Source organism: Dromaius novaehollandiae, chromosome 10 (genome assembly GCF_036370855.1).
Source record: "Dromaius novaehollandiae isolate bDroNov1 chromosome 10, bDroNov1.hap1, whole genome shotgun sequence".
NCBI classification, from domain to species: domain Eukaryota; kingdom Metazoa; phylum Chordata; class Aves; order Casuariiformes; family Dromaiidae; genus Dromaius; species Dromaius novaehollandiae.
In genome coordinates, this window is record NC_088107.1 from 4,147,902 (window position 1) to 4,161,147 (window position 13,246).

The 13,246-nt window shown below is 40.9% G+C and overlaps 1 protein-coding gene across 2 annotated transcripts in view; it reads right to left on the reverse strand.

Annotated features, from left to right (window-relative positions):
* The window catches only part of ASB7 (ankyrin repeat and SOCS box containing 7), a 32,804-nt gene extending 19,676 nt beyond the window's left edge, over positions 1 to 13,128 (reverse strand). The window contains exons 1-5 of one of the 2 annotated variants that reach the window (XM_064517897.1): positions 12,960 to 13,128; positions 12,036 to 12,131; positions 7,379 to 7,491; positions 6,406 to 6,504; positions 3,025 to 3,285 (exon numbers count right to left, since the gene is read on the reverse strand). In XM_064517897.1, the coding sequence (XP_064373967.1) occupies positions 3,025 to 3,235 (211 nt within the window). In that variant the 5' untranslated portion in view covers positions 3,236 to 3,285; positions 6,406 to 6,504; positions 7,379 to 7,491; positions 12,036 to 12,131; positions 12,960 to 13,128. The remainder of the gene's footprint in view (positions 1 to 3,024; positions 3,286 to 6,405; positions 6,505 to 7,378; positions 7,492 to 12,035; positions 12,132 to 12,959) is intronic. The other variant, XM_064517896.1, reaches the window with a different exon arrangement.
* Positions 13,129 to 13,246: the final 118 nt, after the last annotated feature.

Sequence of the window (13,246 nt, forward strand, 5' to 3'; positions counted from 1 at the left end):
ACCCCTATTTGGATACTTCCTTCTCTTACTCTTTCTTCAATTTCTAGGAGCTTTTGTGAATTATTCCTTCATTTTAATACAAGTAACTGGAAACTGTCCTGCTCCATTAGCATCAAGATGATTTCACCAACAGACAAGTAACAGCTACACACTTTCAAGCCTCTAGCCGGTCCTAATCTTAACAGTGATGGCACGGATGTGGATTAATAAAATGTATTTTTTGTCCAGCTTTGGGCTGTCTAGCTCAATATGTACTTTTTTGCCTTTAAAATCGCATTAGAGAAAAAAAGCTTATCAGGCCAGAATTCTAGATTTCTCAAAACTATGCCCCTATTTTTGCACTGTTCTCCTAAATTTGAGTTTTGTGACATTAGATATTCTTACGGAGGGGAAAAGCTACTTTCATAGAATTGTTACTATATTAAAATGAGACATATTCAAAAAAGTCTAATTTACGCTTTCCTATGAAAATTAAGTTTCTCCATGATTCTGTTCAGGTTTTTGCATTTCATCACTTGCTAAGGAGTACTTCTTCTCTGACCTATTACCTTTATATCTGGTGGTTGTTTCTGCTGGCTTCAGCCTTAAATCTGGACTAGCTATATTATGCATTTCCCCCATCTGTCTGTGTCTCCCTCTTGTTTAACGGATAATAAAAAGGTTGCTCCTGTTCTATGCTCTCCAGTCAGTCCAGCCAGCCTGCATGCACAAGCCCGTCCCATGGCTCTTCCTTCACTGGTGAGCAATGATGGAAGAAAAGAGCAAAAGGGAAACCAGGAGGCAGCCCGGTCATAACTCCCCGTAAAAAGCTACCTTTTATTTCCAGGTCAAGGATCTCAGCCCATGTTAGCCAAACTCCATCTCAACCCCACTATCGTTCAAGACTGCATGTCAGTAGTGTTCAGTGTCCCAGATCTTAGGCAGAGTGCTTTCCCCTCAGCAACAGCCCAGCACGGTTTTCTCACTCCTCTACTATGAAAATATTTCCAGCTCTGCTAAACTTCATCGCTGTAGCTGGCCACAACTATCATGAATCCCCATCCTTCCCACTGACACCTTAGTCCCCTCTTCTTCAGTGCTTCATCCACTCCTCCTTACTATCTCTTTTATAACAAATATATAGAGCCAGTTCAGTACTCTGTTTATTGTAAGATTCACACCAGAAAATGACGTCCTTCGCCACAACATCATTATAGTCTGCATGGATTAGCACCCAATATCAAAGTAATCCACCTCCTGAGTGGGAGGAAGATGAAAAATTGTGTGAAGAAAGGTAGACACAGACCTCTCGGTAATGAGGCAGGCACGATTAAGTTTGCCTTTAACAGTCAGCTTATTCACTGCTTAACAACTCATTTGTGACATTATTATTTTTTAAATACCCATTATCTTTTATGCCCCTGTTTTGAGGGAAAACAAGGCAAGGCACAAAGCAGCACCAACTTTCTGAAGCAACACTCAGCAAAAGAAAAGCTGCTGTAGATGACTAACCCTCACACTATTTGTTACTCAACTTTCTAGTCCTGGTGATTAAATTCCATGTTGCTTCCAGAACAAGGATGTTTCATTACAAGCGTTTCTCACCAAGCATCAGATTCAGTCGGTATTTCGTTTAGGAGAGAGAGAAACAACAAAAACAGAAACAAAACAAAACGCTAAGCCAGCAGCTATCTAATATCAAAACCTATATGATGAAAATATTAGAGATTTACTTTTTTTTTTTCTTTTTGAGACCATCTTCAAGTTTACAGAGTTAAAAACAACTTATTTCCAGATTTACAGCCTAAAAATGTAAAATTATAAAACTGAAGACTTTACCGACCTACATATATGACATTTAAAAAGTAGAAGTTATTTATTTATTTATTTTTACAATCTAGTAGCTTCCTCTCCCTTTCCCTCACCCAAATAAAAACATGGGGGGGGGGGGGGGTTGCCAATTTAATACGGTTAGCAAACTGTAAAAGGTATACAAACAGAGCCCAGTTGTTCAGGCTGTATTTCACCATTACTCTGAAGTAACATACCACTAATGGTACAAATACAACAGCCTACTAGTGCCACCTGGCTTTAAGTATGATCTATACATCTAACAAACAATGCAATACAAATGAGGGGCCTGTATAGCCTCAGGTATAAATAAAGCATCAAAAAGAGAACTCAAATAGTTTGCTTGGAACTGAAAACATCTTAACTTCATAATTTATCAACTTAGCTGACCGGAACAGTACTAGACTACAAAATGCTGTTCTCTTAAAAACTCTACTCAGAATGTGGAGAACCTTTCCCAATTTTTGTTTTCCGCCCCTAGTGTCAGATTAAAAGTTTAAGACTACCAATTTCCAAAACTTTAGGTGCTCTTGTAAAAATGTATAGCAAAAAGCAATTTTGACTCTAGCATTTGAGGGGGAATAACCATCAGCTGAAGGACTATACCACTTAAACTGACAAAATTCAATTGGTTCTTCAAACAAAGCTTCACTGTTCCTGATGGATGCGGGAGTGGCATAAACTCAACTGGACTAGCTGACACTAAAATCCTAGCACAAAGAGTACTGTCTTCAAAGTTTAGCAGACTGTGTTAAAGCCTACATGGAAGCTCACTCTTTAATCTGACTTGTTAACTTGCTCGAGAATTATGAAACAATCTTCCCTAGGATTTCAACTCAAGGACTTGCCTTCTAATAATCCCCCTAACAGTGAAGGAAGGCCTATAGTGAATGCTGTGAGTGCATCTAAGTTTATAATGAGCTCTTCTGCCCTACTTTTATAATGCTTATTCATTCTTATAACAGTTCCTAGCCAATTCTGAAAAAAAAATTTTAAGGTATTAAGATACAAAGCTAATCTATTACCTCATTCACAGAGCATGCATCAGATGGAAAGAGAAATGAAGCATCACTCCAAAGAGTAGAAAAAAATCAGAAGTAGTCTGACACTTAACTGGTGCTAGAAAGGCATACAATAGAAACTGAGATAGAAAGCTGCAAGATGAGTATCAAAATTCTTCTCTGGTCAACTCACCTCCATGTTCAAGAAAAACACGGACACACCTCTCTTTCCCTCTTGCTGCAGAGAAATGAAGCAAGGTCCAGCCATTGGCATCTCGACCATTTGGAGAATACCCTTGCTCCAGCATCTTGCGCACGGTGTGAACATCGCCAGCAGCAACTGCAGCCTGAATCTGCAACTCTTCCTGTAGTTCAGGGTTTCTCCGACAGTGATGGTGTAACATCCTAGCTGAATCTGGCTTTTACAGAAGCGTCATGAGGTCATACTAGTCACCTTGAATCAATATAAAACATGAATAAATTAGGACAGGGACAAGGAAAAGAGATATCTAGAAAAAGAGTCAGTACTAGTGAAAAGCAATGCTAAGATTTACTCTCCATATGCAGAACAAAGCCATCTTATGTATAGGATAAGAATTACAGACTATCTCACTACTGCTAGCAAAAACATAGCACATGGTTCAAATCACTGAACTGCAACAAAAAGGGACACTTGCACATTACAAATAGAAAACACTTTCTTCTGAAATGACAGCATCAACAAACAGTCCACTGTTAAAGCAACCCAAGTAATAAGCAAAATGAAAAATCTCCACAACCCAACTTTCATTTAAGATCACAACACGGTTATCACTAACTCCAGAGATATTGGCTAAATAGATTATCTAAACTGCTGCATGAAACAGTGCTGCCTTGCTAAAGCAACTGGACAATGATATTCTTTTCTAGACTTTTTTCTAGAAATGTATCACCTCTGAGCTAAAACAAAAATATTTTCATCTGACTAATAAAACTTCTTCTTGTGACACACTGCACAGAAGTATTAGTTACACTAGCATTCAAACTAAAAACTTTATTTTAAGCTACAGTCTCCTGCCTGTATTTTGGCTTGTGGAACCATTTACTAGTATATAAACACCGTAAAGGACCTTTATAATCCAAGGATCAGACACAAAGACGATCATATATGAGACCTGAGAAAACACAGGTGCAGTTAATAGAGCCCTCTCAAGCACTACCAGCACGTATACCAGAACAATTCAATTTGTAATTACCTTGATACAGTATATGAGAGGGCTGGGCCAAAAGGCTATCTAGAATAGCCATTGTAAAAGAGCCTAGACACCAGCATATATTGGGAAAGAAATAAGTACTATACTCCATGCTCTGTTTGAAAAGTATTCATCTTCAGTTCTACTTGCTACCCAGCTGGGGACAAGAAAAAAATACAGATATTTACGGACTCTTTCACAGTACATAAAGTCTGTTAAACATTTGCATTTTCACATACATTATGTATCACATCCCATTAACAGGTATTCCTAGAATGGAAAGGAGTATCAGAAGAAAGTGGATAAACACTTAGGTATTAGAAAGGGAATGCTGAGCAGTAGAAGTCTCGGAAAATATTCAGAAACTATTGCAATGGATATTAACACACAACTTCAAGATAAAAAGGGGAAAAAATCTGTTTAGAAAAGACTCCTGTAAAGTTAATTAACTTACTCTTACTGGTACGAGGAAAAATTCTAAAGACAAAAACGAACTTTAAACTAATCTTTAAAATTTACAGCAACCCTATTTTATTAGGATGTCAACCCACACCATCATGTATCCCTTCATTTACATAAATATAAGGATTTCCAGATCCTCATGATTCATAGGTCATTCAAAAGACATTGCAATCAGCTCCCCATATCCCACTGGGCACTTGTTTTCCTCTGATCCAGATATATACGCAGACAAGAGAAAAGTGAAAACATCAATCACTGCTGTCCTTCCAGATAAAGGCTTGGATATCTAGTTACTCTTATAACCTGGTTGGGCCCATGGCAAAGTTATTTATGTGCTGCTTGCAGAGATTTAAACTCAGAAGTAACAGGTAGCTACGATGACCCTACTTACACAGTGAATATGGAAATTACATACAGAAAATGCCTGGTTTTGACATTTATAAATGCTTCAAGATACCATGTATGGTAACAGTCACCATTTCAGCAAGTGGTTATGAAACATTTTCTAGCTCAAAAGGTTACATATAGCTTAGGAACTGGTTTGGTTTTGTTTTATAATATGGATTCCATTATCTGGTACTGGAAGAAAAGAGGCTTTGCAAAACCAGCACCTGCTTACTCAACTTTTGCAGTTGAGTTCAGCTTTTGCAGCATCTCCAAAATCAAATTTGATTAATCAGATGACAATGGAAGTATTTCTACTGACTCTAATAAGCTTTTGCTAAGCTCCTTCTAAACTCCAATTAGCACTTCAGAACATGCTCACCTGTGAGACAGTGAGCTAGATTTCATCTGTATCACACTGGTAATGGTACTGTTAATGACATCCAACCATATGGCCAAGATCTTCCTTTGGATTTACAGGTGAAGACTGATAGTAAAACCTGCCTGATAATAACTACAGGCCAAGAGAAGACCCCTCAAAAAACAGAGCATGCCTCTTCAGACCTACTTTCTGAATGTGTAGAAAAGCAAGATAGGAAAACTTTTCCCTCAAACTGAGAACATCTGATAAAAACGAAATATTCCTTGTAAAGGAATAATACTTGCAGGATCTCATACTATCTTGAAAGAGAAGGTCAAACTAGTTGCTGAAAATACTACAGGAAAAGATAGGATGACTGAACAGACCAGGAGAGAAGAAATGGGATTTCTCATTAAGGGGCCAGCAGTATCCCCCCAAGTACATATGAAGACAGTTGGTTAAGGGAAAGCAAAGCTCTTTATATCACACTTCTCAGCTGGTGGGTATATTTGTAATGCAGCATTATAAAAAGTTGGCATTGGCCCCATATGTTGCATGTGACTAGCAGAGTTTATTCAAATTAGCTAGTACTGAAGTACGTAAGTATAAAAACATACAAAACAGACGACAAATCAGGCATAAGCAGCTCCTTTTATCATTTGTGGAGTTTCTCAAAATACCTATTCTATCTCACCCCCATGGCAGGCAATGGGATTCACATCACAAGAATACTTAACTGTAACGTTGAAGGTTTCAGGATAGTTCTAGACACATACCAGCTTTGAAAATATTTTCACTTCTGCTCCACAGTTCATTTAAAATTCCCGTTTGCAGATTCCCATTTACAGTATCAATCTTTGGAGACAGAAAGGACTACTGGAAGTCATTAGCCATTTGGCACTTAATAGTTAACATTATGCAACTATAATCAATCTCATTCAGAACACAGTATGCATTTGGATTGCTACATTTTGGCTTTCTCCATGCAAGTAAAAAAATTAAAATAAAATGAAGACAAGAAAAATGTACTTAGACATTCTTGGTTATAATGACAATAGCACCATGAAAATAGAGGACAACTACTGAACTGATTTTGCAAGTACAACAGGATAAATTCAATGCGTTCCTGCATTACCTTATAGGAGGCTGTCACTTTGTGATGTATGTCCCACTCTTCACTGTCTTCATTATTCATAATCTTGTGTGCCCATGTGTGTCAAACAACCTGCTACCCCTTAAAAAGAATGATATTTCTTATTAGGTGCAAAGAGTAAAACTGAGAGGTCTACCTAATTTCATCTTGAACCTATGCCACAATTCTGCGTTATAATGCAGTTATGCCAGAAAAGACTCTAAAGTGTTTGCTTTCATTATTAGACAGTCTGCCAGAGGTTGGGGGTGGGGTGGGGGTGTGGTGGTGCTAGTGACAGACAAGGAAAAGGCTGCAGAGATCATTTAATGGGGGGGGGGGGGGGGGGGGAAGGAAACTAGAGATGTACTATATCACTGAACTAAACCTTGGAGAACCCTTCTTTCAGGTTTTCACATATCTGTTCCTACCCTGGAACAAGAATGGATGCAAAAGTTACAGCAGACATTTCTGCTTGACTGCGTAACATCTCCGTGTGGGAGCCAGACTCCAGTAAAAACATAGATGATCCATTTAGTTCCTCCTAAACCATTTTTGTTTCTCTATCACATCTATGGTTCTTTATCTAAAGAATAAAACCTGACAACACAGAACAGTCTTCCCCGTCCTTCGACTGGACTTCTCTAGTGCCACCATAGAGTCTTCTCTCCCTCACGCAATAAATCAGGCTAAGACACGCTGCATTTTACAAACAGGCAAATATATTTTCAAAAAACAAGCAACACCTTCACCTCAAAAAGCTTCACTGCTTTCTCCATATATAATACTTTCCCTTTTATCCCTAAGTTTAGTAAACGGCTGTTACAATCCCTATCCAGCTTCTTCCTTCAGATAAGAAGAGCTAATCCTCCTTCCCTGTCATCTATAGTTAACAATGTCAGCCCCACAGTCAGACCATTCCTCACAGCACTTCTGAGAGCCTGTGCTAATTAATAGTATTCATTAATTCTTTGTATACCTCTTCTATCTGGCCTTTCTTTCACTTTGGCTGCAAGCTCTTTGGGACAAGACCACTTTCGAGTGTGCACGTACAATGCTGAGCACAATGGGAACTTAGACCATGACTAGGCACTGCAAAAATACAATAAATAATAAAAGCATTAATTACTTCATCATATAGCAGATCATACAAGAACAACTCTGACTTGTTTCTTCTGTAACTGAGTTGTACCAGAATAGTTACAAGAACTACGCAGCTTTTAGCTTAAGTGAAAATTTCTGTCACTTAACGCAACATAAAATCTTGCCTTCCCGATGATAGCTCAGAAAAGAGGATGAAAAAAAAGCACTCTTCATCCCTCTTATGCACGTTTTCAAGAGCTTTGCTTCCCAAGATAAAACATACGAGGTCTGCAGATATGCTCACAGCCCTGCACAAAATTGCACTGCCATGACCTCATTTGATCACATTTCTAGCCTTGTTTTTTGCATAGACTATCGGTTGTTAGTTCACCTTTTTTTTTAATTTTTGCATGATTTTCACTTAAAAACCCACACATTTTTTATTAGCTGATGCAAATTAGAATTGCACTGACTTCACAGACTACAGACAAGGTAACAGATTGCTCCACTAAAAAAGTAACAAGCTTTTTTCCCCCCAAAGGAAAATTAGCTGCATATGGCAAGAGTAAGATCTGCAACTTTAATAAAAAGAACTTATATTTTTAGTGAAAGTAAAGTCACTTACTGAAAGACTAGACAAAGTTTGCTTAACATGCTAATAATTATAGTAGAAGTAGCACACCAACTAAAAAAAAATAAGACAAACATCCTCATTACCTATTGATAATGTCTCACGTTGTCAAAGAGATCTGAGACTTTGCTACATCAATGTGTTCCTGCACTAAATAAGCCACTGCAAACATTATGTGGAAAATTAATTCTGACATATCTATATTTTTAAAGACAGTTCAAGGTTGGCACTAAAAGCAAGACCTTATAATATAGTATTTTGTTCATTTAGATGGCCTGAGAGACCTCAAACCTGGGCCATAAGGTTACATATTCAAGAGCAGAATAAGGACCTTATCTTACTGATGTCAACCTAATGCTATACAACAATAGAAGCGTACCATTACACAGGACGTTTAATAGCTAGCGTAGACCTCATCAATGTAGATCCTAATTGTCTCTGGTTGAAATGAAGTATTCTAAGACACTGGAGGAGAGAGGAAGGGGGGGAAAGCCCTGTGGACTAAGAATAATCACATTACTGTTCGTTATCCCTGCAACCCACTTCTCTCACCCAGTTCAGAACTCAAACAAGCTGAATGTGTTCTCACTCAAATGGCATTTTAAAAATGGTCAATGTGTGTTCAAGAAGAAATCTAAATGCAACTATCATCTTCATATGTTGCTTAACTTCCTATTTGTGAAGCTCTTCAGACAACAGACTAAGGCAACACATCATGTTATTTTTTTGTGCTCCCAGATCATAGTAATAAAGTTTACTAGTAACACATGAAATAGCAAAATTTCACAGAGCCTTATAACCCTGAATATATTTTCTGGTAGGTGCTCAACACTACATCCCAGACAGGCATCAAGCAAAGTATGTGTTATCTGTCCACATGACTGAGATGAAGATTATCAAGCAACACCTGTATACCGCTGGTTCTGAAAGCAATGAGTTAATAGTGAATAAGTCCCCCAAAACATCACAGAGGAACTTGTACTTCAAAGGAAAGAAACCATCACTAAGTCGTCATTAAAAGATACACACACACTTCTCATGAGAGCACCTGTAATGCCACCTTGCACCTTGGACAAATTTAACTTAAAATAAGTATGATGTAAAAATACTACATAAACAGCAGTTGTTTATGGTACTGTATGATGCTGCCCAGTGTCATTATATACTAATAAGCAGCTTCTCTTACATTCTGCAGGTGGCTGCAACTCAAGTCTAGACATATCACTTTACCAACTATTATCCATTTCACAGAGATGTTGTGAGGTCTGATTTTTGGGCCTGATGCAGAATAAGTGAAACTACGCAGCTCAAATAACTTTAGGTCTGCAAACCAGAGAACAACAGAAGAGACCTTGCCTTCGGAAAGCGCTGGTAACGCAGCAGCTATCAACAATTCTCAGAAATTCCTACCCGTACACTAACAACCTGAACTGCAAGTAGAGCCCAGTAAAGGAAATTGCAAATCCTTCTAAATCAAGGACCTCAATGTAGTGCTAAAGCAATGCCTTACGGATCTTTTTCAATAAAGAAGACGGCATCAGGTCTGCAGAGCTACAACTATCCTTCCTCAAAGTCTATACCGACAAACCACACAGAGCTTGTGGTCTGCAGCGTGCTTTGAGATCCTCACGTACCAAGCATAAGACAATCTCTCCTTCAAGTTACGGTGGTGCTGTTATTAAGTTTCAAAGAATGATGCAGTATAAGCAAGATGAAAAATTTGCCTTAAAAGTAAGCAATGATTCAGAGCAAGTGCTAGTATATAAGATTTATATAATTTAACATGACTTGCTACCATTAAAGCATACAAGCACCAACTTCAGTGAACAACAGAAGCAGAAAAAAAAGGCTAGTTCCAACCTTACTAAAGCAATCATTTCAGTCCTAATATTCATAACACAACTGATGAACAAACGAGTGCCATTTCTAAAGCTCATTTTATTCAACAATCTTAAGAAGACTTAAATTTGCTCTGTATTTTTTTTAAACACCCTAAAAGAGTCTGAGGGCAAAATTCATTAGATGACTTCACTGGATAAAGCAATAGTTTTTCACTCTGATAGTATCATTCTGTAAGCAAATCCTGGAACAACAGAAAACAGTCTCTCAGTCAGCACATTTTCTTTAGAATTCACTATAAGAAAAAAAAACAATGAAGGAAGCATATAGACTGAAGATAAAAATAAAGTCTGGATGTGCAACTTTATCTAAGGGGATAGCTATACTTGCAACATGTTGCATTTCCTCCAGAGAGGAAGGGCAGGCCTTCAGCGCATTATTTACCTTTGTTCCTTGTTTTGACCATGTACAAATTTCTGCCAGAAGCTAATTCCCCCATTTCTGCGAACTTGGTTTCAGTCTCTGCATCTGGATCAAACTTCCCTGCATTGGCATTTTACATTAAGGAGCTTCACAAATCAAAAGAACAGTTGCAATTCATTCTGTGAATAAATCCTAAACATCCAAGGATTTATCAGCACCAGAGGCGTCCTGTTTGAGTAGCTACACGAATGCAAGCCCCTAAGTTAGGTGCACTGGATGGGTTGTAAAGGTGTTATAATAAATCAACTTCATATGAATAAACTGTGGCACAACCGCATTGAAAAGTTTGTACTAATGCACATTCAACTTGCCTATTACATTGTTAACAAAATCCCTCCTGCAATTACACTGGACACGTTAACAGTGTTACACGTGTTTTTATACTAAGCGACCAAAATAACTGGAATATTTCTTCACTGCATTTTTAAAACGCATCTCTAAGTTTGTTGCACTTGTGTTACTGGGGAATGTTCTATTTAGTCTTTGAAGTTTAACAGCTACTCTTCACCGTACCCTAAAGATACCTAGATTAGAAAAATGACCCATCCTTGACCAAGGTTGTTGGCAACAGGTACTGCTCTTCCCCTGCAACTAATGCTAAAAAATAATTTATTGCTGACAATGAAAAGCATTATGCTACAGTCAATGGCATCTCTGAAAACGTGACAAAGACAACCAGGATGTATATTGAGGATATATTTACCAAAATAACACAGGCTCATCTACATTTGAAATAGATTAAAACGGGTTCAGCATAGACTCCACATGGAAAAAATGAGCAGAAACGCCATTATTCAGAGCGTGCTAACAGTAGGATGCAGAAAAAGGCTGACAGACATCTTTTTCCCCCTCCTTGCTCTCTTTCTTTCTAAAGCCCATCTCTGTATCTTCTTTCCACATAGAACAGGCAATGCACCCTCTGAATTCTTCTTCCCCAGAAACCTAACCTTTCTCCTTTTAGCAGTAACATTCAATTTTTGATGCCACGTTTCGTATTTTTCCTTAAGTATCTAACAGTATTATCTTCTTCTGTGATTTCAACACAAAAAGCTAGCACTTGTAAGCAAACACCCACCCAATTAAATGAATTTCAATTTTTGCAACTCAGTTACAACACAATGCAAAAAGCCTGACACATGCAAAAGTTAGATATACCTAAACTGACATAATGTAATTACCATGACCTACCCCAATAATGATTTTAGAATCCAAGCAGCTGCTAAAACTCATGTGTCATACCCATAAGCCAGGGAAAAGGCTTTAAGAAAAGATGCTTTCAACTACCCAGAGTGAAGTCATTTTAAATGACATTCCTGAAATGAGGAGCCACAAAAATAAACATTACGTAGCAGATCATAATGAAAATAATGTTTGCAGATTAAATTTAAAAAATGAACAGAACAAGAAGAGAGAGGGACAGAACTTCAACTGGGCTTTAAAGCTTTTCAACTTTTAAAGCTCAATAGCAAGTAGGTTTAAGAGAACAAAGAAATCTAATACTACCTATTCAAATCTATCAAAAACATGCACAACACGAGGCCCCAAACCCAGCCAAACCACATGTCTAGGATGGTTTTGGAGAGTCTAAGCGAATTATCACCTTTTTTTTATTTTTTTTGAGCGCTGCTTTCTCTCTTCTGTCTTATTTTGTTCTTTGGAGTCACAATTTTTAATTCTCCTTTAAGGCAGCTTAAACCTAAAAAAAAAGAAAAGAAAGAAAGAAAAAAAGGTGCACTGAATCATGTAATGACACAAGAGAGAGAAATGGAAAGCAAAAACAGTTAATACCAAAGCAATAACAGGCTGGAACAGAAAAAATCTGCAAAATTTTGGGAGGAAAGGGTTATTTACCCAAACTGGGGCCTCAGTTTGAAAACGGGAGCACCCTCTCGGGATACCGAAGAGTTGGAGGGAGCCCAACAGCAGGACCGCTAGCCCTGCCCGGCCCCAGTCTCCCGGGAATTGAGGTGCAGGTAAGTATTACGGAATGGGACAGGAAGTAGCCCGCAAAGCAGAGCTGCCGGCAAAGGCAATCGCTCCCTCGCAATAGCGAAGCCTCCGGACCCGTCCAGCGCTCGGGAGGAGCCGGTCAAGCCCCAGCGCGGGCTCCGAGGCCTGCGGGCGGGGAGCCGAGCCGCGGCCGGCGGGGGTGCGGGGGGGGCCCGCGGCTCCCTCCGCCCGGCCCCACGGCGGAGCGCGGGGCCGGGGGAGCCCCCGGGAGCACGGCGGGGGCAGGCCCGGGGCCGGGCAGGCGGGGGGGGGGGGTGAGCAGAGCAGCCCGGCCGCCCCCCGCGGCGGCGGGGGCAGGGGACTGAGCGCCCCCTCCGTGAGGGGGCGGCGGGGGCGAGGCTCCCGCAGCGGGGAGCGCAGCCGGCCCCGGTGGGCCCCCCACCCCACCCCGCGGAGCGGCTGCCCGGGAGCGGCGAGGCCCCGCGGCGGGCCAGGGGGTCGCGCCCCCCCCCCCCCCCCGCCGCCGGGGAGAGGCTCGGGGCGGACGGGGCTCCCCACCCCCCGCGGCCGTTACCTGTCTGCTGCCGGGGGGGAGGGGGGCCGGCGCGCGCCCGCTGCGCAGCCGCCCCCCGCGCTGGCGGCGGCGGCGGGGCGGGGGGAGCGGCGGAGCCGGGCGCGGAGGGGGCCGAGCCGTGTGGGGACACTTCGCACCGAGCCGCCCCCCGCGGCTCGCGGCGGGGTCAGCGGGCAGGGACTGACCTCCGCCGCGGCCAATCGGCCGCCGCCGCGCTGAGCCCGCCCCCGGCCGTGCGCCGCCGCCGCGCCGGGTTGGGCGCCGGGCTGACGTCGGCTCCGCCTACC